Source organism: Mesitornis unicolor, unplaced genomic scaffold (assembly GCF_000695765.1).
Source record: "Mesitornis unicolor isolate BGI_N332 unplaced genomic scaffold, ASM69576v1 scaffold49166, whole genome shotgun sequence".
Taxonomy (NCBI): Eukaryota; Metazoa; Chordata; class Aves; order Mesitornithiformes; family Mesitornithidae; genus Mesitornis; species Mesitornis unicolor.
In genome coordinates, this window is record NW_010192627.1 from 16149 (window position 1) to 41645 (window position 25497).

The 25497-nt window shown below is 40.6% G+C and overlaps 1 protein-coding gene across 1 annotated transcript; it reads left to right on the forward strand.

The window, feature by feature from the left end:
- The first annotated feature begins 8713 nt into the window (after positions 1 to 8713).
- CPO (carboxypeptidase O) lies at positions 8714 to 22216 on the forward strand. The gene is made up of 10 exons (XM_010187159.1): positions 8714 to 8752; positions 12400 to 12524; positions 14972 to 15086; positions 16124 to 16225; positions 16991 to 17095; positions 17726 to 17836; positions 18967 to 19057; positions 19638 to 19840; positions 20657 to 20741; positions 21948 to 22216. Exons 1-10 carry the CDS (start codon positions 8714 to 8716, stop codon positions 22214 to 22216), a joined length of 1245 nt encoding a protein of 414 aa, XP_010185461.1.
- The last annotated feature ends 3281 nt before the right edge of the window (positions 22217 to 25497 follow it).

Here is a 25497-nt window from a genome sequence, read left to right on the forward strand (position 1 = left end):
AAATTTTTACAAACAGGAGAATTTTGTTTCACTTTTCATTGCTATAGGTAAGGGACTTTATCCATGCTTCCAGAAATAGGCAATTTACTGAACACTTTGTTGTTGCTGAGTATGTGCCATAGTTTACTCTCATCAGTTCAATCAACAACGGACACTTGCTACATTTTCTGTATTTGCCTGTTTGATTTTCATGGTACAGATACCGCTGCACGTAAGATGTCAGCTGTACTAAACCACCCTTTAAAAAGGTGGGGAAATGTGTGGGGAAAAGGGGACCAACTCATCAGCTAGTTTAAATTACAGTCAGGGCACTACAGTAATAAACACCAGCCGGGGTTGGGACTCCACAACTTAAAAGCAGAAAACTTGAACTGCTACATGAGCCCAGTTTTCTCCTCCTGCAATGGGGAACAGCTGGTAAATCGGACTCTGACTGCACAGAGGCTGGTGTAAATGGTGAGAATTGTCACTGAAGTCTTGATGTGTACTGACATGGATGAAATGAGATTCAGGAAATACACAGTGACTTGTGGAGGAGGTTGTATATTTGTATGTTAAGATGGTATTGCACACAATAGCTAGGGAGAGACCAAGCATGGAGCCCACATTTGAAATTTCGGTCACATAACAAAACACCAGTTAATCTTTTTAAATATACATATTGAAGACTAGTACTGGGTTGTTACTTGCCCTTTAGATATCTGCCTTAGTGAAACAACAGGCAGTTCCTCGACACAGGGAATTCTCCAGAAAATTCAAAGGCAACCTAAACACCTCATACACTGCAATGCATAAGGCAAGAAGAGGATGAAGACTGCTGATCCATTTGGCTCTGTTGTCTTAGAATATCCTCCATTTTGCCAAAGAACCATTTGTTCCAGGGACACACCATCTTCTAAATGAATCTTCTGTCTGTGTCACTTCTGTATAAATGTAAGAAAAATTATGGAGATCTGAAAAGTTAAGCAGGAAAAAAAAAAGTGTGTGCATGTGTGTTTGGAGATTTTCTCTGTACCAGGCTGTGCTCAAGGAACAGTACAAAATGGTGAATGCTTCATTAATGTTGGCAAGAAGACTTCCTTCTCAGTAGGCAGTACTCCCCCCCAAAAGGTAGTACTGAGGAGGATGAAGGTTGGCTTGATTTCTGCTGATGCAGATTAAAAAGAGAACTTTCCAAAGTTTGCACTACTGGTGGTACATTTGATACTTATTTGCTGCTTCTAACACCTCTGTATTTGAAGGGGAAAAATGAGAACAATGAAGATATCAAAACCACTCTCTCTGAACAGAGGATAAGATGGTCTGCCTTCAAGGCATTAGACAGAGACATGGGGAATCTGAATTCAGCTCCCTGCCTGCCACTACTTATCTGGCTGCTCATGGGCAAGTCATTCAGGAGGTCTCTGTGGTGACCCAGAGTCCTGGTGTTTGTACCCATCCCAGTAGTGCTGTGACTCAAAGGAATGCCCTGCTTGGTAGCAGAGGCAGAGTCAGGTGTCTGTTGCCCATGTGTATAATGGGGATGTCCCCATGTTGAGTTGCTCAGATCTGTGAGCTTTCCCAGGCAGAGCTGACTGATGTTTCAGATGCATTCCCTGTACAAAAAGTAGTAACAGTGCAGACATAAGAGTAGACAAAGTCCTGACTAATTGTAAAAGAAACAGCTCCCTTTGCTGAAGAACTCCAAAACTTGTGACCGAGGCAGCTATGTCAACAGCCTTACTGCAAAGCTACCCAGCCCTGTCACAAGAAGCATTTGAAAGTTACACTACCCACTCCCTTCCCCAGATAGTATTAGCAGCATCAATTTTTTACAAAACTGAACACCAAAAAACAGGCTGTTGCTACTGCACGTCACTCCCATACAGCACACTTCAAACCTGGCTTATAAATTCTTGAAGGCGCATTTGCAAAAATACACCAGAAATTCCACTGTGTATAAGTTACATAGAATGGACTTTGGCTCAGACAAGATACGCTTTGAGCTCTTTTATCAGGTACTATTGGTTTCATTAATAATCACTTGGATTCCTCAAGAACATCATAATCATCTTTAACAGATCCTCACACTGGTTGAGGGGTTTGGAATACTACCTTGCACGGTGTCATGGTTTAGGCCCAGTGCCTAACTGAGCACCACGATGCCCCAAAAAGGGCTGGTCAAAATAAGGACTGGAAGGGCTTCTCACCACTTAAAAAAAAGGCCACAGGAAAAAGACAGACTCATCATAAGGAATAAAAATCAAAACAATTTTAATTAGTTACCAACATCAGAGTAGAACAATGGGAGATACAACCAGATCTTAAAGTCAAAACACCTTCCCCCTACCCCTCCCTTCTTCCCAGGCTCAGCTTTTGTTCCGGGTTTCTTCACCTTCCCCTTCCCCCTTTGCCTTGAGGCGCAGGGGGATGGGAGGCAGGGTTGCAGTCGGTTTCACACCATATGCTCCTCAGGAGTCGGAAGGCAGCCCAGTCTCTCTCTCTGCTTCCACGTAGCCCCCTTTCCATAGGGAAAAAAGTCCTCAGAAGTCCAATACAGGTCTGCCCACAGCTGCAGTTTCCCTCATGCACAAAACTGCTTCAGCCCAAGTCCACAGAGTTCCAAGGTGGGTCTGCCCACGGTCACAGTTCCCTCACACACAAACTGCTCCAGGACACACTGCTCGGAGTCACGGCTTCTTCAGGGGCAGCCACTGCGTGTGTGGGCCTGCCCCACCGGGGGACTCTCTGGGCTGGAGGCGGGGACCCGGCTCTCGTCATGGGTTGCAAAGGGGGAACCTGGGTTCTGCATCCTCCTCCTCACCCATCTCCCTTCTTTCCTTCAACCGACCTTGGTGTTCTTCAAAGTTGTTCTCCTCGGGCCCCACTCCTTTCTCCGCTGCAGGTCTCTTCTGATGGTTCTGGCGTTGCTGGCTCGCTCTCTCTTTTTTGGGGATGGAGCTGCAGCGGGGCTTAAGCTTCAGTTGCGGGCAAGGCCAGGGCCGTGCCATCCGCACCTGGGGCCGTGCTGGTCAGGACCGGTGTTAGAGAGTGAGGCATGCCCTGCACCGCCCTTAAATCCATGAATTCGCAGGGGCGCTGGTTGGCTTGGCCCTGGTCAGAGGTGGGTCTGACAAAGGAAAAGGGGGAGCTTTTCAGGTAGCTTCTTAAAGGGCCATCTCCACAGCCCTTCTCCTGTTACCAAAGACACAACCAAAAACTCCTCGCAGAAAACCCAATACACGAGGGCATACATACACAACTGCATGCACTCAAGCAATACAGTTATGCTCAGTGGTGCTGACATTAAACAGAAAGCCAAGTATGTGTATCATCATTGATAGAACGGAGGCCAAAGTCTAATATGAACATGTTTTATAGCTGCAAAAGCTAATTACATAACTTAAAGTGAATGTAGTGTATATTGTTTGAGTCTAAGAAATTGTATGCAAGCATATTCACCTAAAATCATAAAGTATTTTAGTGCCTGTAATAGAACTCATTAAAAATAATGTTGGTTATTCTAGTGCACTAAGCTTGTTTTTTAGCCATTAAGCAATAATGGAGACTTATGTCCCCACCCTTTACAGTTCTGCTAGTAGCAATAAAATAATACTAGTTTATTTACTTACAAAGGCAATTATTTTATTTAAAAATACAAGATAGGCTTTTAATGTTATGTGACGTCTTCTGTTAAAAGGCCTAATTAAAACAAACAACATATTGCTTTGACAGCTAAAGGTTTACAAGAAGTTTTGTTTCTTTATAAAATCAAGGATTCTTGTCTAATTCTTGCCCACTCAGAACATCAATATAGGATCAAACACTTCTGAAAATCCTTTCCCCCCAGAGCAATACCTTTGAAATCATAAGTTCTAATCACACCGTCAGAAGATATTATTATGAGGAGAAGTTTTCAGAGCTGGAGAAGGTGAGCAAGAAAATCTAACTGGTCTTTCTGACAGTAGATTCAGGCACACTAAAAACTGTCAGCAAATTGAATCTTTCCTTTGATCAAACTACAAGGGCAATATCTTGCAGCCAGCTTATATACATGGACTTTGGGGTCAGCGATTTACCATTGCACCTGAAATACACTACTAGTATTTTTTTAAGTTAAATTGAACAATCCTTATGCAGACCTATTTCCAATAGGAATTGTGTTTACATTATGTTTTGTGCACAAGCCCTCGTAAAGGTGATCACCTTTAACTCCTAGAACTGAACCAAGAGTGTTTGTTACCTTCTAGTAACAGGAGGTCAATATCTTGAATTCACATTATATGCTACAGGGCAGGATGTTCCTTAGCAGTGACATTTTGCTGTCTAAAGGATGAAGGAAAAATAACCACCTGTTATTAAGGAAATGCAACTCACTAATAACATTCTTTTTTCCCCAGTTAAAGAAAATGGTGTCTGAGGAAGCTGCTCTGTCAGCCTAATTAAACCAATACAGATTTTGTCAGCCTGCTTTAGCCTGCTTCCATAAGGAACTGCTTACTGAACAGGCACTAGAAGCTCCTCTCTGATAACAAAGCTGTCTAAAACTGCATCACAGGACTTGTGGAGAAAAAGCAGGTGTTATTTCTCACACTGACACAAAACACTGATATTTCCATTTTTGGCTCAAAATATGTGTGTGTGCATGTGTATAATGCTGTAAAAATAATGGAGAAATCTTTGGAAGTATTTGTAAATTTGTATCTCATGAAATTGTTAGATCCTGTACCAATCATCAAATTAGTTCCACTAAGCTAAAGCTTAAGTATCCTGTCACTTGATGATCTGTGGGACAGTTAGGTTTGGCTTAATGGAGTTAATTTTAAGGTGTGCTAGTAACAACATTCTGATCTAGTGTATGTTGGCTGGAATTCTTTCTGGTTTAAGATTATTTTAAAATCCCAAATGTAAGGTTAGTGAGGTGTTTTCAGTGTAATCTCAGAGAAACAGAGGAAAACTGAGCAAAGTGACTCTAGAAGAGAATTACCATAAGTCAGCATAGTGTCCAGTATATTCCCATTTATGCTAGGATTGTCGCTGGAGCTAATGAAGCTTGAGAACAGTTAGCACTGTCGAATCACAATGGAGTCCAGAGAATTACAGAAAAACCTTTCTTTAACAAAGCTGTGAACGCTGAAGACTTGGCATGCTGAGAGGAGCAATGATTCACATTGCAGACCACACAACATATTGCTGAATATTCATGTGCTACTGAATTAAGACCATATATTTAATATTGTAGAATGAATTGGAGTATTTTGAATGTGTCTCATAAAGTCCGAAATATCTTTTAGTACCAATAAAAAAGACAACACCTATAAAATAAGCAATCTCCTACAACAAGTCAATGGGAAACAGAACTGTCAATTCATTGCGTGCTTCCTCCAAGCAAAACAACAGTGATTACCAGAGGATATTTTAGTAAAAGAGCTGAATTATCCACCGCCCTTCTTCAGTGGAGCAGAAGACTAGGATTCAAGGCACATTAGTCAGCACGCTATTGTACTGACCCTACTGAGTGATGAGTCTGTCTTGGACACATGCCTTGATTTTTCTGCAGCAATGAGAGGAGATTTACCAGATGATGATTTTCCCAGAATCAAGGTGATGATTTAAAAAAACATTGATCATGTTGAATTCCATCTAGTTCTAGTTTGGTTTTTAGTTCAGATGGAGTCAGTGCAGGATTTAGCTGTGGAACTGGGAAAGTTTAACATGATGAACTGCTGTCTGTGGAGACACACAAGTGTGTAAGTTTTTTGTCTTTTTAATAAACTCTTTGTCCTTGAAAGTCACATGCAGCTCAGTAGGAAATCTGGGAGCCTGCAGCTACCAAGATCAAACTCACCACTATATGACAGTTGTTTAAAACATGTGGCATGCTTCAGTATGGAGTCTTTAAACAAAACAGTTCTAGCTTGCGGCTGTTGCTACACAGACTGTATGCAGATAAGTCACAAATAGCTGAGCATATGTGTGGTGCAAGGTTAAAACAATAACAAGCAGGTCAAATCATTCAAACACTGGAAATCACTTTGACTCCAGGCCAAAAGCTTAGCTTGAGATGATATCAGTATGGGATAAAAAGAGGATAAACTAACAGGCTTAGCAGCCAGCTTGTTGGAGTCAGCATATAGTATCTATACTTCCAGCAGGAGAGCAGATGGTCATATATTTAAGGAAGCACCAGACAGGGAGTCAGGAGATCTGAATTCTATTCCTGGCTCTGCAGCAGTGTTCCTATGTCACCTTGGGGAGTCACTTTTTTCCCCTTTTTTCTTAATCTTTTAAGTAGTGGAAATAATATTTACTTGTTTCACAGGGCAGCTGAGAGGCTAAACTGATGCTGAAAATTGCTCTGAAGCTCTAAGAAGAATGTATGGAAGAACTGCAAAGTAAACTTGCTCGGAAGGCCACCGCATGGTTTCATATGGCAAGTTTGCGCCATATGTTTACAACCTTTCCTCTCCACAGAATGTCCCATGTCCTTTTGCATATGGTTTTCAAGGAGGGAATAAATGGATTAAGCTGCCTTCCACATTTGCTAGGAAGATAAGCAGCTGCCAGTAAGAACCTGACCAAAGGACAGCCTTTATTACTGAGAGAGACGTTATTTATCCCCAAGAGGGCAATAGGCTTGTTGAAGTTAACTGTTTGTCCCAAGATATTTTTGCATTGGTGGCAGAATAATGTCTCTAATGGCTTTTATTCTGAATTCAGCAGTGATGTTTACAAGCTGAACGTTAAGTACATACTGAAGTATTGTCTTTTATGAACAAATCTTCTGCTGAAGTCCCAAAACAAGTCCATGTTTTAAATCAGTGAGAAATGCCCATGATTATTTGCACAGGACTTTCATCTAAAGCCCATTAAAATCAACTAAACTTCAAAGGAATTTGAATCAAAGACCTAGCAAGCAACAGTCATTTCTTCTGAATCCTATGCCCATTAAGCAAAATGACCCTATCTATCTTCATAACTATTTGGCATCATAGAAGTAATGTTTTCACCACAGAATAAATAGCTTCTGCTTTCAGCATGGAGGTGTAAGCTTTGGGCTGGAGTTGAATTTTAGCACATATCATGATTCGTACCATGTGTGCATATCATTTTTGCAAGAGGAAAACAAAAGGTGAAGCCTTTCGCGTTTTTTCTCTGTGCCTTCATTTTTCTTGTTCCTACATTCTGAGTACCTGTCAAGGGATTGAACTCCGGTTCAAAGCCAGCTCTGGTAAAATGGCACAGACAGCACTGAAGAAGACTTAAGGACATTAGTTCACCTTATAGCAGTGGTGAAGACAAAGGAAGCAAAAGCAAAGTTCACCTGAGCAGATGTCCTGAGTGTCAATGTGGAATATGGTCTTCCAACATAAGTTTGGTTTTGGCTCCTCACAAATGGAGCTGTCTCTAATCCTGTAAACCAAACTTCCTTCAGCTCTTCTGGAAGCCACTGTGGGTTGAATATCCATATGGAGGGAAATATTCACCATTTTCAGTTTCATGCTGGTGAGCAAGTTACAGTGTGTAGCGATAAAATGGGAAGAGTCTGGTGTGGTTTATGAAGAAGAACATATTCTTCTCTTGTGTGCAGCCTGGTTCTGTGAGAACACACTTCTGAGTGAAGCTGTTCCTCTTTCATACTGGGACAGTTCTGCTGCCTGTTTCCTTGATGACAGCCTTGGTAGCAATCTTCACTGAGAAAGATTTACAAAGATAAAATAATTACAGTTAATGTCCATTTCATGTGTACACAAAGAGTCTTACTGGACTCTCTTCACCCCAAACCCATGCAGTTTTCTGCATTAAATCACCATGGGATAGCTTTAATCCAAGAGAGACACTGAGTGAATCAATTTCTTTCTGAAGAACTGTGCTATATGTCTAACTGTAGTCTAGTTAGGAAGAAATACAACTGTTTACTCTTGTTATATGAATTAAGCAAGAAATTAAATATTTCAGATAGTAACCAGCTCACTCTTTTGAGTATGTAACAAAAGCATGACAGTGTCAGTGTGAAGTTGATAGTCTGTGGCCAGAGACAGATCTGGACCAACTGAAAGTGGTTTAGATGTGCCTCTGATGTCTCCATCTTTCTATTTTACAGGAATGTTGGTTGCTTCTTTCATATCCTTTTTTTGGCTACTCAAGTGATAGAACTGCAGTTAAGGGGTCAAAGAAGTGCTCCACAAAGACACAAACAGAGGAAGGAAGAGAGCAAGGAAGGTGTTTGTTTTACCACTGTTTTCTTGTTATTCCCATCCCTATGATTTTTATAAGCTCATCTTCACTAGTTGCCATGGACCTTACAGGTAACATTTTCTCCAATGACTATGAACTTTGACACATTATATTTTCAACTATTTGAAAGTGACACATATAACAATCTTCCTACTTCTTAGAAGTGCTTCAGTGAGGTTGTTGCTATTTGTATGTGTTTGTGTTTTGGGGTGTGGAAGAGAGCTTGGAGAATTAAGAAAAAGTAGAACTATTTAAAAGTGAAGTTAATGATTCAACAAGGGCAGGTTCCCTCCCAGGATAACTCTGGTTATATATTAGAATTGTAGAAATAAAATATTCAGTCCAGATTTTTCCACCTCCTCTCTCGTCCCGGACTGTTGGGGCTGGGTTCTGTGCACAAAGATGTGGCTTTTTACCATCTTTTCACTGGGGATGCTAATTCCTGGAAAACTCAGCTTGAAATTGCAGTATGATGGGTGAGTATGAATAGGCTATCATGAAGAACTGTGCATGCAGTGAAAATCCCGGGAACCGTGTAAGAATAATAATAACAACAATTATGAACTGAAATCCTGAATATAGGGGTACTAAGCTGTAAGATCTGTAAGATTTGGAAAGAAAACATAAAGATGGGAAATGAAGAAAGAGCGAACAAAATCCAAGCCAACAAAGACATGGCTGCAGCCGTAGGAGACAGAATACCTCTCAAATGCACCTCAGGATGCTCTGCTCCCATTAGCTGAAATTCACTTGGCTTAGCCTCTTTCATAATGAACTTTGAAATCAGATGCTGTAGGAATAAAATGCCTTTTCTGAGTATAAAGCAGGGAGGATGACTGAGCTAAATTATATCCATTAATAAAAGACAGCTGAGGCTATGTGAAAAAGATGGTGTCTCAAAATCAGCTCAGATACCGAACCCCTGTTGGAAATCTGTAGCAGTGACAAAAAAAAAAGCTAATGAAGTTGTTCTAGACAATCTTCACCCCGAGGTGTTCAGAGAATAAGATTATAGTATTTTTTATTACTGATTAATGTTTTTGAGAATTATGAAATGTCTAGTTTTGCTGTATTATCCATTCTCAGGTCCGCTTCATAAGAAAATGAAGCATTGTTTCATTCACCCTCAACTTTACAAGGAATGATAGGCAACTCTGCCTTTACAGCAGTTGGGGTTTGCAGGAGGAGCACAAATATAATGTGGAGGTCATTTATCCACATAAAAGTTTATACATGGAATTTGCTAAAGTAAACAGAGAAAGTAGCCCAGTGGTGCATGCCTGTAGACCAATTATATCCCAGAATATAGTTTTTAAAATTAGAGAAAACCAAGCAATATGTACTGCAGGTAAGTTTCTTAATAGTATACCCATTCAACGATTCTCCTGGCAAAGCTCCCAACGGAGTATAGAGAGTCATGACTTCTCTCTTTAAAATGTGATATTTCCCTTGGATAATATTTAGTCTTTATATTTGTATCAGGGACTCAGTCAGAGGCTGTTGATTTCACTGAACAGAATTCCACAGACCCTTGGTAGGGCAGTGTTTTTGTTTCTAATTGCTGTCCAGGACTGAACTTGTTGAGTACTTCCATAGGATTTAATAACACACCTAATCAAATGGTCAGTGTGACTTTGGGTAGGCAGCCCCTGAACAAAGATGAAATAACTGGTAAAGCCCATTTTCATTGCCATTTGCTTGGTTCAACAACTTAAATGAAATATCCAGTCTATGAGCATCCAAGGAAATGTAGCTTGCACGGAGAACAGTCCTTTAATTTGGCAAGAAAGCCTAACTCTATCATTTAAAAAAACTGTTGTTCTCACATGGTGACATGGGCTGACTTTGCACTTCTCCACTGAGAATCCTAGTCCATAGTCATAAACGACTGTGTGCTTTCTAATCGTAGTTTACTATTAAAAATGATTTGTCTCCACACTGGCTATTGTAAAAGGTTTATCAGTAAATAAGAGCTGGCCATCTGGCAGCAATCTGACTGTCTGGCATTTCTTTCATTTGGTGTAATTAAGACATAATGTCAATGAGGATAGAAAGATATTACAGGATATTGTTTCCGTTCCTGATAGACAAAGAGCAAAGCAAGCCCAGGCGTTTAGAGAGAATAAACTCTGAACTGCAGCTGAGATGTTTATTCTCCTAGCAAAGATGTTTATCCTGCATCTACAAGGTTTGTTCCAAAGATACCATGGCTGTTGTACCAAATCGTTAGCAATGCAAATGTAATCATTTTGCCCCATAGATGAGGGTCCTATAAGATAACAGCATCTCCTGAACCAGTAGTAAACAGCCCATTTTAACTATCAAGTTCTGTTTCTCTATCAGCAAAGGTGATATTTTCAAGACAGATGTAAAAAAAACCAAATCCCCCTATTTTTCAGTGGATAATGTGAGTGAATAGTGAATTTCATTTGCATGTATATTAAGCTGATAATTGTACATTTGTGTATGGAAGCATAAATTATAGCAGTTGCAGTACAGATTATGAGAGCATATTATACTGATGACCGTAATGACCATGGCTTTAATAAAAAGCCATGCAAGGCTTTTGCAACAAGAATTTATGTTACAAAAGCTTTAAAATGTAAAATGCTCTTTTTCTGTACTTGTCTTGTAAAGGCTCCAAGGCCCACCAAAGTTACTGAAGGAGACTCTGAAACAGTAGTTACTGCTTGCTAACAAATATGAACATTTCTCAGGTTCCCCATTCTATCACATCAGTAGCAGATAACTGCTGTCTCACCTTTGAGTACCATAATGTAGTCATCAAAATTCACTCCTCATTATAAAACACTTTCACTAGAAATGTCACACTTGCTATCAGTCCTGGAAAGCTGATCTGAATGAATACCAAAAAAAAAGCCAGAAAAATAATTACAAAGGATTTTTAAAAGAACATACAGATTTGCTTTTTCTGCATTTCCAACCATTTTAATTTGCTCTCTGTAAACTTTCAGTATTTTTTTCAGATTAAGCCTGTAGTAAATGAAAGTTTCATGGGGCCTTATGAAAATATACACTCAGTGTCTTTTCTAGAAATACAAAATGAGAGATCCTATACTAGAAATTTTTATTTCCGGCAAATTCAGTAAGAATATGCAATTCTGGAGACCACATTATTGACTATTTGTGGAATAAATGGGCTATTCTCACGACAAGTATTTTGTGAACATCTCACGCTCTTAACAACGTTCATTTATCATTGCTATCTAATCTTTTTGCATGCTGAAGTAGATCAGCAAAGCACTAAGTCTATCTGGAATGATGGAACGATTCCCAAATAGGAGGAAAAAAAGGTGACATCTTACCAAATAAATAGTTTAGTATATATTGCCAATGATCTTGTTTTGGCCCTGGTCCTGCAAACGCAGAAACACACACCAGGGCTCCTGCGAGCAGTTGGCTTCTGTGAAGCTGGTATGGTGAATAAAGAATTGGCAAGGAAGCAGAGTTAACCTAATGCTCTAGCAACAGAAAACTCACATCACTTATTCCTAGTTGTAGCTAAAACATTCCAGGACATCATCTCTCAGACATATTTTTGTTGGAACAGCACTCAGTTACATGTTCTGTCTTCCTTCTACATAACAAAATATCTCCTTTTGACTTAAAAATATTGAATACTATAACAGACATTATAACTGATCTTGTTTCTCTGCTGAATTTCCAGGGATCAGGTTTTGCATATTGTGCCAGAAACATTTCAGCAAGTCCAGCATCTTCAGCATCTTTGTAGCGTGTTATTGGTGAGTATGAATAATCATGTGTGCCCAAAAATCAGAGTGGGGTCTTGGGCTGTAAAACAGATTTACATGTAACTTTGGGAAGGAATGAAGGTTTAGGTAAACTTGAAAAAGCTTTACCTAACATTTTTTTTCTTAGTGTAGGGTGGAATTGCCCTTCCACTACCTGAAGGAATTTATGGGAAGAAGTTAGTTTCCTTGCATGGCCCTGTGAAGATGCTTCTCCTTATCAGTGGTGCTTGAGCCAATGGAAATGCTAAGCCTGTGCTGATGCTCTATGAATAGATGGTTGGAGAATAGTTCAAGGGAGAATTTGAGAAAATTTTCTTCTATTTGTTAATGAGCAGCTACTCTGTCTCAAATGTATTTTCTCATTCTGAAAACAGCTTGATTTGTGCATTCTTTCTTCTCCCCTGCACAGCTGGATTTGTGGAAGCCCCTGCTGCCTGAAGACATCCAGGCTGGAGAAGACCTGCACATAAGGATCGCAGCTCCTCTGGTGCAGGAGGTGAAAGACAGCTTAGATCAGCAAATGATCTCTTACAAGTAGGAGCTCTAATTTCCTGATGGGCAAAGCTGGCTCTAGCAATCTTCCTTGCTATCACAGAAGGACCTAGCCCTTTCCAATGAACAGTCAGCAAGTACTGGTGATAGTACCCAACCTTTGTTCCAAGTGCCTCCAACTTACCTTGACCTGCCCAATGCACAGATGTTATATATATCTTTGAGTTTTAGAGGCATACTCTCCTATGCCCTGTTTATTCACCTTCCCACTAGCCTGGACTGTGAATTTGGAGCTGGGATCTAAGACAGCCCAATTTGTCTTGCTTCCTGCTGTTACCTTCTCAGCAATGGCACTCAGATGTATGACAGATTTTTAGTCTAGGGTTAGGAAGTCAAACTTGATATGGCCACTACTTATAGGAACATGCTTTGCTCATGGAAAGCATAGATACTTGAACACAAGGTCCTTGCAATTTTGAAAAGTCCAAAGGTTTAATCAGTGTCACTACAGAGCAGCAAACTCTGTAGCTCTCCTGTCTTCTGTTGCTCCTTTGGTTTGGAAAAGAGCACTTTCAAAGTGAATATTCAGCCAGTTTCTTCAAAGCTCCAATTTCCTACCCCTGTTCCCCCCTGCCAGGCTGGTGAGAATCTCCTGGCACCATCCAGAGACATCCCAGCCTGGGACAAAGGTCCTGGTGACAGGTCCCCACTGCGCACACAATTGGGACTCACGAGCTGCAAATGGCCCAGAATGCTTTATCACACCTACCCAGGCACACATCTTCACTAACTGCCATGCTTCCCTTCCAACCAGAAGATCTAATCCAGATACAAAGGGTGTTTATAAACCCAGATGGGATTAAAGTAGATGTATTCCTCACACACTCATATTCCCGTTTGGAACTGACTTTTTCAGGTAACGAGTAGCTCGCCATATTTTATATAGACAATCCTGTACTCATCCAGGGCTGGCAGCAAACGGCCTATGGACATACACTGACATTTATGGATCAAAGAGAAGTTAAAGGAGGATTGGTGCCACTTCAAAACTGTTTAGAGTTAAAACTGATCTTGACATCCTGCATCTTGCCAGACAAACTCGTTTTAGTAAGTGTGATGCTCTGACAACCAGAGATGGAGAGAGATGAGGTGAGAGCCAGTACAAATGATATAACATAAAGTTTAGGTATTCAGGACTTAGACAACATTGCAGAAGACAGTTAACCTCTTATTTATATCAAGGCTCTTCATTTTCTAATGGTTTCAACTGATTCTAGGGGAAATTTAAAGACTAAAGTTAGCAGCTTAATTTTTTTTCCCCTTGGATTAGTGCCAGAACTGCATCCACCTTGTGTAGGGTCCTAAAGGAAGACGTAGGTAATTTGTCAAGCTGAAATTTTGGCTCTGTATTGCAAAGGGGTTGAGATTACTACAGCAACGTTAAAGTTCCTATAACAGATTCAAAGCAGGAACCACCTTTTAGAAGGCACCTGACAGGCAAGGAAGGTAACATGACAGATAGATAATGATAGAGACATAAATGACAAATTATAATCAGGACATCAATATTCTGACTGTGTCAGACTGTGGGATTTCAATTCTCCAGAGCTCTGATAAGGCATTTTGCGTGTGTGGTTTCAGTTCATGGGAATTCGCACTGCCCAGATTTTAGTTTGAAGTTCAGATGTGGATAAACATCAAAGCGCAGAGTGAAAGTCAGCTGTAACTACTCTTAAAAGCTTCCTATGTGCAGTTTCCAGAAATGCTGACCATTGCTACTGTCAGCATAAAAGCCTGTTAGCACTTACAGTGTTTGAAATCAACAGTGTTTAAACTGCCTTTGCAATTGTCTTATTGCAAACATTTACAACGAGCACAGATTTGAAACAGTGTTACAGAGGGCTGAGTGCTGTGAGAAAGAACAGGGTATGATGCAAAGTGCTTGAAAGCCAAGGAATCGTGCCTCTGCTATACTCATCTCTCAACTAATTTGTAGCTTAAAAGCAAGAAGAGCTTTTTGAAGGAAAGAGGGGTTTTGTTCTGATTTTTGCAAATTGCAATGAGTACTTCTGTGAAGTCTTTGCAAATTGAAAATGCCTCCATAAAATACAATGAAACACTAATTATTATTTTTTTTTCACTTTTCTCCCCTTCTCCCAGAAGATGATATTTTAGGGTTTCGTCCAGAAGTAGAAGTGGAGAAGAAAAGAGAGATATTAACATGTTTTGTAGAAAATAGTCAATCTTTTAAAAAAATCTGATACAATTATTGTTTTATTGTTAAAACCCAGTGAAAATCTCAGTACTTGGAACTTTATTTTACATGAAAGTAACAATTATGCTGATGGTGATGAATTTGTCAGGCAATCCACAAGAGAAGAGGCTACATTCTTTAATTTGTCGGTGTAAGTGATGTACCCACCATGATATTTCTGCAGTAATTTTTATGGATTGTTTTCTTTTCTGTCTCCCCATTCCTCTCCCCTCAGAGTCCTAATACCTGACGTGCAGGAAGTTGTGGATCAGAGCATGCCAATGGAGAGGAAAAGCCACAGGCAGGTCCAAGAACGTTACACCTACACCCAATATCATACAATGGAAGAGGTAAAGAAGAACCCAAGTCTCCCCGCTTTTTTTGTTGCTGCTATTTTGTAAACGTCACAGCAAGCAGCTCTGTGCTTGCAGAAAGTTCAGCTGAAGTCAGTGGAGCTCTTCCTGGCTTTCTTCTTTGCAGAATCAGTCCTTACATTTTGACTAGGATCTTGACCTGGTTGATTTGAACACGAATTTGTCATTGATTTTAGTTAAACCCTTAATTCCTCCCTGACCCAAACTTAAATGGTCTGCATGGAGTAGCCATATTGTTTTGCAGATAATATTCTGGGCTTCAGTTGATTGGTTTGCTACCTTTCTACCTTATTATGTTTTATCGTTATCTGTAGTATTTATTCATTTAAACCCCAGTATGTTTGATGCTGAGCCAAATGTGAAGTGCAATGAATTGTGGTCTCTAGAATCTCAGTGAGGAAGAAGAGGTGAATAGTGGGAGAAAGAGGCAATGTAAGGACAGGTTTTTGACACTTCAGGAAAGAATAATGACATGAGGGTGGGTAATGAGGTGGGAGGGTGTTGTGTTACACAGACCAGTGGGTACGCCTGGACAAAGGCAAAGCATGGTGCTATTCTTCCTTTTAGCCACATAAGAAGAGTGAGAGAGAAGAGTCAATTCTCACGTATGTTTTGTTTGAGCTACCTGTTGGGGATGGCTGCTGCTGAACTCAGTTGTGGAAAATCAATACTGATAGGGAAGAGACTGTAATACTGTTTTGAAGATTTGATGGTGTGGCTCCATGCCTTGTGAAGTCAGCAGAAGGAAGCGCACGTTGACTGAGATCCAGAGATGAGTATCAGTGTTGTATTGCAGTGATGTTATATTTTAACACACAGTGAGATATGACCATGCCTTTGCTCAGAGGTAAATGAAAGGCCTTCCATAAGTGTTAAGTTATATCACTGATTGAAATAAGCTCTGAGCAAAATGCTCCTTGTCTAAGCAGAAGAAAATGCTTTAATCTGGAATGGAGGTGGGAAAGAGAAGGAAGCTCCCACTTTGAACTAAGAATTCCCTGTGACTATTTCAGATTTATCAGTGGATGACTGAGATCCAGAAGAACAACAGTGAACTGGTGACTCAGCACTACCTGGGAACGACGTTTGAGAATCGAACAATGTATTATCTGCAGGTGAGGAAGGAACTTTCTTAAAATTGATAAAAGGTATCTTTACAAAAAAGTACACAGGAGAAGATAGGATTCAAATCTTTCCTAAAACAGTGCTCATCTCAATTCACTGAAATAACAAGAGATGGTTTTACTCCTTTACATTACAGTAAGATTTGCTAACTTTCATATATAGTATCACCATAATCTTGCTATTGCTATTTTGCAGTGAAAACAGCAAATTTAACTGAAGTCTTGTTTAGAAATACAAATCAATCTGAAACCAGCTTGGCAACAGCTGTGTACAAGAATAAAGAGTTTTGTTTTGTTGTTTTTATTGTATTACATTTTACAGCACATAGCCTTTCTGCTAGGAGTATTCCATGACAGTTTTTATAATACACTCTAGTAAAAACCACAATGTTAATAATTGGATTACTTGTTGTCTAATCTCTTCCTATGATTGAGTAAAACTAGATTCCCTGCCTTTTTGTGCTTTTTCTTCTAAAACAAAAGAATCTCAAAGTCATCTGTGAATGACTAAGGCAAATTTAAAATAAACTGGTTTACTGACACTCCTTCTCAACAGACACTTTAAAACTCTTGCCCTGTGATCCTGCAGAGATGGGGTTATTAGGAAGGAGAGCTTGTCATAATGATTTCTGTAATAGTAATAATCATAAATGGCTCAACGGCATATCAAGGCACATCATTCTCTTTCTGTATTTCACTAAGCTATTTTATTGCAATGTTACAGTTTCCCAAATGATCATTTTTACAATCTCATAGATTAGTCAACCATCAGAAAAAACCAAAAAGATAATTTGGATGGACTGTGGGATTCATGCCAGAGAATGGATCTCTCCAGCCTTCTGCCAGTGGTTTGTGAAAGAAGTGAGTCCTCATGTTCCTATTTAGATAATAAAAAAACCTGTATCCCTTTGGGTATTTCTGGTCTCTTCTCTATTGTGGTACCAAGAATTATCCTTTTTCTATTAAAATACTATTTTCAAAATTAGTACATAGTACGGATACCTGTGGAGACCTAAGTCCAAATCACAGTCTGAGATGAGATATGGGACAATATTTGTTAACGTATTCTCTCCTTCACCTGAACTCTTTCCAAAGCCACTGAACTTGATAGCAATCTCTCAATTTCCCGCAATGGCTTTTGGATCAAGCCTCTCTGTATCACAAAGCCACAGTCTCCCTGGAATAAAGCAAACCTAAGATATGGCATAGCAGTGCTCCATGTGTACCGAAAGTACCTGGCACACAAGTATGCTATCATATGGATTTCATAGCTCCAAGACTGCATCCATATGAAGTACACTATAACCGGGTGCACTGTCACTTTGTTAATGGCAAAAGGTAGATATCTCAACATATCTGTGGCTCAAGTAGATCTTGGATACCATGGTGATATCCAGGAGTGAGTGATTCCCTGATGACAGTTCTAAACTAGCTCTTTCCAGCTATTACCACTGTGTTCTCTGTTCAGTCCTCTGTATTTTTTCTTTTTAGATTCTTCAAAATTACAGAACTGACCCAAAGATAAGCAAATTTCTGCAGAATTTGGACCTCTATGTCTTGCCAGTCCTCAATATTGATGGCTATATCTATTCCTGGGAAAAAGTAAGTAGTGAAAATCTGGAAACCAGATTGAAAGTTAGATGCGCACAGCATGTTTTGTTAATTTTAGATACAATCGTAGCAATTATATTTAAACAGGAAACAGCGACAGAATCGTTACTCACACAGATCTTCTCATGGCAGAAAGGTTTATTTTTCTTCTGGTAAATCAGCAGTCACTCGAGATTACAGGGCTAAAAATTCCTAGCAAATGTCACGAGCCTTGGAAAGAGAGGACAAGACCACAGGATCGATTGCTTTTAGGTTTCTGGGTATGGACTTGCTTCCCTGCTATCAGCTCACTGCTTAAGCATGTCTGGAGGAGTCAGTCATTCTTCACAGGTGATTCCAACAAGCAGCTGGGTCTGAGCACCTTTGCAGCATGGGACAGGAGGAGAATTGGTCAAGTACTGGGCTATTTGGTTTTGAAATAGATGTGTCCTCCCAAGTAATCTTCCTTTTCTGATATGGAGGATAGCACAAAATGTTGGTATTCAGCAACTCATATCATGCTTCCAGGCTCCTGAGCCCAGTCAAAACATCTTTTAATGCAGGACCTCCACATGGCCCAACAGGCTCAGCCTACTGCCATGTGGATCCTGCTGTCTCCCAGCTTGCTCCCCAGCACGTTTGGGACATACCACACATTGCACTTGGATGCACAGGTCATTCAGCTGGGAAGCTCGGACAGGCAGTGCAGTGAGGTCTGCAGAGAACCAAGTATAGCAGTGAGTATAGCAGGAAACCAAGCAGCAGCAGCAAGATTAGCTGACAAAAAAGCATTCATCGTCTTGAATATGAAACAAACATAAGTTTAGCTACTGTCTCATGGACACAGAGTTATTTCTCACAATGCCAAGTCTTTCTTTGGAGAGGTGTTTCTTAGGAGTGCAACATTGCGCGGAAGCAGGGGGTTTTTTTCTTAAAAAAAAAAGCTCAGGAGGCTCATTTCAAGGCAGCTAAAATGTTTTATCACTAAGCTTTATTACTCTTGCACACATAGTTGCACTCTCAAAATGCAAGAGTTATTCAGAATGCAGAGGTCTAAAATAAAGGAGTCCTTACACCATATTATCACTAGACCCTATGGATCATTGAGTTGTTACTATAGAACTAAAGTTACTTTTGTTTAGGATCGTTTGTGGAGGAAAAACCGTTCTCCACATATGAACGGCACCTGCTACGGGACAGATCTGAACAGAAACTTCAATTCCTCCTGGGGAAGTAAGTTCCAAGTATTTCAGATCAGTAACACAAATATAAACCAAGAGTAATAACTAGCCTCCGAAATAAGATTAAGTCCTATAAGAAAGGAATACTCATCTTGTTGTCATCAAGACTTATACAAAAATAAAAACCTGCTTTGTAAAAATACTGAGTCATTAACTTTCAACTTACATTTAGTTTTGTGAGCAGAAAATTGCTGCTTACATAACTATACCTCTAATTCACTGCAGGAGCAAGCATCAGTTCTAGGCAGCACTGTTAGGAGTTAGTCACTTACCAGCCAGTATTTGTGTTTGCCGTGAATTTTAAGGAGCCTCCAAAGCTTCCCTGGCAGGTGGCACTGTGGTGGTGTCAGAGAAAACTGTTTTCATTGCAGCCAGTCTGTAAATGTGCAAAAATTTGGTCTTGTAGCAAATTTTAGTTGCTACCAACAGAGTAAAATGTTCAAGACCCACTCACTGTCTAGTCTCCCTGTCCGCATAAACGCACACCTTAACACTCCAGAGTAAATTTCCCTGTTCCCTCTGAACTAGCGGTTATGTCTTGCCTTTGATTCACTTTCAGTATTCCTCTCCAGGTATTGGTGTTTCTTATGACTGCAGCAGTGAAATCTTCTGTGGATCTGGACCAGAATCAGAGCCTGAGACAAGAGCTGTGGCTCAGTTTATCGAAAGGAAGAAGAGTGACATTCTGTGCTATTTAACAATTCACTCCTATGGACAATACATCCTCACTCCGTATGGTTCCACAACTAAACCGCCAAGTAACAGTGAAGAACTGGTAGGGCAAAACATTCCTCTTCTCCACCTGCAAAGAACAAGTATAGGCAGTAGCATGTGGCTCAACTCTATTTGCCCTCTTGCTTTTCCTTCAGAGGAGTTAGGCTTATGTAGGAGCTTGGCTCCTGGAGTTACTGCCACTCTGTGCAGTATCAGCAAGGTTTATTTGCCTCAGAATGAATCCTAATCCTTCCTCTTAAATCAGAAAAACTGAACTATTACAGATCCAGAAGGGGTATTCCAAATGTGCTCACTAGGAGAAGGAGGCAAAGTAAGCATATACTTCTTGGTTACTTCTCCCCTCAGCTTCTGAGTGAGTTCATTAACGTGAACTTATGAACATTCCAGTAGCTGGAGCACTAGACAAAGCATGAGGGACTTGTGTTAGGACAACATATGAGTCATTGGAGAAGACATTTAGTGTGTCTATGGCTACGTTTCTAAAGATGGTGGGATACAGGGTCTACGGCAATATAACAAGTGTAAGAGATCAATCACTGTTGTAGTCAGTATAAGTATGCTGCATAGCATAGACTCTAATCCTTCAAAATACAGCCCTCTAGCTTAACAACAAAGCAAATATCTTCTCTACCTAATAGCAGAGTAAATTTTAACATTTTAACATAATTTGCATTAAAAAAATCAAGAACAACTTGCCCAAATTTTTGTAATGGGTTTCTCTGAAGTCCTGAACTAATAATCCTAAAACTTAAAGCTGATCATATGTAAATGTAAAGCTGAGAGAGACAAAAATTTTGGACCACTTTAAATAATTGTCAAAGGTACTGGCACTGATGACGATGCTTTGAACTTACAGATGTATGTTGCAGAGAAAGCAGCTGCTGCCCTGATGGGAAAGTATGGGACCAGCTATAAAGTAGGATCAACCTCTTCAATTCTATGTAAGTCCCTCTATGTTTCCCTTTGATTACTCTGTTTTTCAAAGAAGAGAGTCATTCTTGTGTCACAGGCATCAGTAAGTACTGTTTCGCTGAGTTTCCTCTTTGAGTAATATTTAATGGGCTTGTTCAGAGGAACATCTAAGCAGCAGTCATTTGAATACAAGATAACACTATACGTTATAAAACTGACTGCGGAAAGGAAGGAAGCATTGATCAGAAGCTAGATCCTACATGAATTCCTCAGAGATACATCACAGGGGACAGAAGGAGATTGGTGATAGATCATTCTGACCCTGCTGAAGTCAGCAGTAAAACTCCTATTTGTCTTCACTGGAGTCAAGCAAAAAATTAAAAACCCAATCAGGTCTATAGTTACTCCATCAGACATTATCACATGGCAGCTGCTTGCAGTTCTGTGTGAAATATGATGGTTTCAGCCTTGTTCCTAATACACTGGTTAGCCATATCACAAACACACCATCATGGCTGATACTAGCTGAGAGCCTTCACGCAGAGGACTAGAGGGCCCTAGAGACTGCCTAGTAAACCCAGTCTTTTCCCAGTAAGCAATAAGTCATGTTAGTCACTCAGACAGTAAGTAGTTGGTTCCAGTACCCATGCAGTTTTGCATATTCACAGCATCTGTATGTGCTAGTCCCTGAGTCACACGAGTCACCTACTGCATGAGCAATGTAGTGTAAGTAGAAGGTAACTTGTCTATGCCTAGGACTGCATTTTGCCAGGGTTTGTACTTATACGGAACAGGTAAGAAAACAGGTCCAGTGATACAGAGAGCAGCCAGAAATTTTTCAGACTTGATCAAAACTATGCTTAAAAACAAACATACAAAGAAATTCCAGGCAGTGACAATGTAAGAAATTAAGTACCAGAACAGCCAAATGGCCAATCCCTCCTGTACTCCACACTAATAACAGGAACATGCTAAAGCTACAGAATCCCTGGCACTCATCTCCTGTTCCTGTGCAATACCATCTTATGGAGGATTGTTTCACTTAGGAAACTCCATGGAAGACTTTTAGTACAATTAAGAATTGCAGCACCTAGAAACTCTGCTTGCATGTAATATTGATAGACAGTTACTGCTTAGTTCAGGGATTCTGGTATAATCTGTCATTGACTATAGCAAGAGGTATTTACAAAAACCATGCTTAATATATATATCTCCTTCTATTTTTAAATTCACAGACAATAACTCAGGCTCCTCACGGGACTGGGCTCACATGATTGGCATTCCTTTCTCCTACACCTTTGAACTGAGAGACAAGGGTACTCATGGATTTGTTCTACCCCCTGACCAGATCCAGCCCACATGTGAGGAGACTATGTTGGCTGTGACAACTATCATAGACTATGTTGATCAGAAGTACTTCCCTGGTGGGGCTGTGACGCTGACCTCCAGCAGCCTGGGCCTGAGCCTTTGCCTCAGTGTTGTGCTTACATGGACTGTTTTATAAAAACAGCTTAGGGAATCCAGCAGGAGACTCCCATGCAAAGTATAATGTCCCTTTGAGAAGACAAAATTATATGACCAGAGGAACTAAATGTTAAATATTTCAATAAAGGCTCATCCCACAAAATAAAAGCATCCACTTGTGTTTTTGATAGCTGTGTTTTAGAAAAGGAGGAAAAGATGAAAAGCTGTGGCAACTTTTCAGGCTTCACTTGCTGGCTCTGCAAGAAGCCAGCGTGAGTACACACAGAGGCAGAACACTACTATCCCCTGGTTCCTGAGCATGTTTTCAGAGGCTCACCTCAGCCGATGCAGCCCTTCTGTCAGGCACAGTCCTGCCTCGTCACAATTCTCCCCACTGCCTGACCCCGTTGACTCCTGGGTCTTGCTGGCATCAGCAGGATGCCTGTGAGACTTAAATGTCCCAAATTCCCACTACAGAAAATTGGACAGCTTCCTTGTCATCCATCTTCCTTTCCTAAACAGGTATATGGGATTTACCAGAAAATACAGGGCCTCAAAAGCTGGTCAAAATCAGGCAACCATCCACTGCAGCCTGAAGCAAGCTGGGCTGGTGCAAGCATGTGGGGACAAAGAGGTGTGGCCCTGTCACTTAGGTGCAGTCAGATGAGTGAAGATAGAAACTGCTCAAATCCTTCAAAAATACAAAAGAGAAAGACAAGAGGAAGATGAGGTTGGGGTGCTATTCCTACCTCACAGAGCCGACCAGGAAGTGATTTCTTTGCATCCTCAACTTCCAAAACTGTGTGACTGGTGGCTACAAATATTCTCCCAAAGTCAGACTTCTAAGGGATTTTATTACATATGGTAAGTAAAGAAAGTCTGTTTACAGAAGGGTGCCTTTCTTACAAACCACCTTAATCTTTTGGGGCTGACTCTGCAGAAGGACTGGGGCCCAGGTGATGGGAGAGTCTGCAGCCTGCAGGGTTCTTCCTGGGATCCCCGTGTGAAGCTGGAAGCTCACTGGAGTGCAGGAGGAAAGGAAATATTTCAGCTCACTAAGCAGGGACCCCCATCCCCCACCTCAGTCACTCAAAAGGCAATGCCAAGGAAAGAGCTTCTGTGTTGTTACAGCCAACACCAGAGGGTGCAGGGCATTCACTGAAATAGAGAAGATCTACTTTACAATAACCTGTATTCTGTCTGCTTTTGAATATAGTAGTCTTGCACCCCAGAAATATGTCCACCAGGCTTGGCTATTACAGATAACAGGATAGATTCTTTTTTTAATTTTCTGATAGAAAATAAAGAGTTCAGAGGGAAAAAAATACATGAAATGTCTGACTTTCTTAGCAAATTTCAAGATTCTACTTTAAAATTGAAAATGTTCTAACTAGAGATTTTCAACAAGATATTTCCAGCTTTGGGGAAGGGAATTACTTCCCCCCCCGACTGCTTGAAGGCTAGTGATGGCAAATGCAGATCAAGAGCTTCTGTCAGAAAACTCATAGATAAAGGACATTGGAAGAACTGAAATATTACTGTCCTCAAGTTATAAAGTACAATGAGACTCAGCTACTTAAGGTCTCAAAGAGAGTCTGTGACAGAACATGGAAAATCCTTTTGTCCAATTCACTTTCAATGCTGCCAAGAGTAGGATGAAAATCACTTAACCATGGTACTATTAAAATAATAATAATTTATAAAAGACGAAACCTTGCAGCTGTTTTTCCAGAGCTGACAGATACTAGGTCCTGTGTTCATTTTCCACAGATTATTACCAATTGGTGTAGCTAAACCCGTCTAACTCTTGCAGGTTCCCCAGAGCATAGCCCTTCCAGGCCAACCACTCATTTACCGTAAGACCCGTCTGTCACTGGGCTCTGCAGCAGAAGGCATCACTAATTAGCACCTCTCCCCACAGGAGCATCACTCCCAAAACTTATGTCTAGTTTAGGATGTGACTTGTAAGCCTTTAAATTTGTATTTGTATATTGTGGTTTTGGAACAGTAAGAAACAAGACAAGTCCATCTGGCCCATGCCTGTGAGCTGTCTTTAAGCAAGTGGGGTTTGACCACAAGTGTTTCATAGCCATTTGCTGGCAAGCAGCAGTGAAGCTCCGCAGTGCCACCAGCAGCAGATGGCAGTGTCCTTTAGGGACGGATGTCCACACACTCACCTTGCCAAAGACAACCCAAGCTTGTGCTGCCACCAAGCATTTTCCAAAACTAACCTGTGACTACACTGGTACAAAAATGCTGCCAGCCAGGGATTCTTTACTTGAATCAGAGACATTGCACAGCCTGGATGCCCAGAGCCAGAGAAGGGGATTAGTTTTGCTGATCTTGGGTATCTTCTGATAAAATTGTTTACCACTACAATACAAACCCAGGTGTGTCCCAAAGTTAATCAGCAGGTTTTTGTGGACTGGCTCAGTCCATCATTAGCTCCCCTTGTTGTAATAACCACCACGAGGCAGGGTAAAATGCCCCTGCACATGGCACTTAGGCAAGGAGAGGAGATAATGCTTCCAGCATTCCCAGCATTCAATAATCGTAGAATTGGAGAGGAAGACTTCACCAGAAGAAAAAAAAAACCAAAAACATATATATCTGGCAATAACCATTATTTAGAAGAATGTCTGCTGCTGTCAGCACACTGATCATGCCTGGGCTTACAGCTCCTCGGATCTGTCAGCAATGACTCACCCACTTTGAAACCACAAATGAAGGTTGTGTGGAAGCAGCACCTTGCCCCCTTTGTCACTGCAGAACAGATGTCCTGCAGTGAGTGCTTACATCCCCTTTTAGGAACCATCACTGCAGAAGCAAGCCACAACCACTAAAAGGCAAAGGCTGCAGCAAATTGATCTTTACAAACATTACATGGGCTCTTTATTTCACACACTCTCCCAGTTTGCTGACTTCTCTGTGTCCTTTTGTGCTTGTAGAAAAGTGGTATGTATGGCTGGCAAAAATCACTGCAGAGAGGGTGTATTTTATCAACCATGTTTTGCAAAGGAAACTTTGAAGAAAAACATAGTATGGATGTCTCTACTGAAACTCCTCTTACTTCATTAATCCATTGTCAGGTTTATGTCTCCTGCATGCCTTTGTTACTTTCTCTGATCCTTGCCAGGTTTTGCTTTATGATGAAGTATGGAAAGAGCCGCATTCTGATTTCTTACATGTTAGCAGAAGCATAGCACTATCCTACTGTAAGACAACAGCGTGACTTTTGATTTACTCATGTGTAAACACACACAAAACTAAAAGTTATCATGCAAAATTAAATTTTTTTTTATTAATTATTGTTTCCTCACA

Bases quoted from the DNA above. Each gene is read 5' to 3' on its own strand.
- CPO (XM_010187159.1), top strand. From the start codon at position 8,714: ATGAAGAACTGTGCATGCAGTGAAAATCCCGGGAACCGT. The intron at 15,087-16,123 runs GTAAAGAAGAAC...TGACTATTTCAG, and splicing joins AATATCATACAATGGAAGAG to ATTTATCAGTGGATGACTGA. The intron at 20,742-21,947 runs GTAAGTCCCTCT...TTAAATTCACAG, and splicing joins ATCAACCTCTTCAATTCTAT to ACAATAACTCAGGCTCCTCA.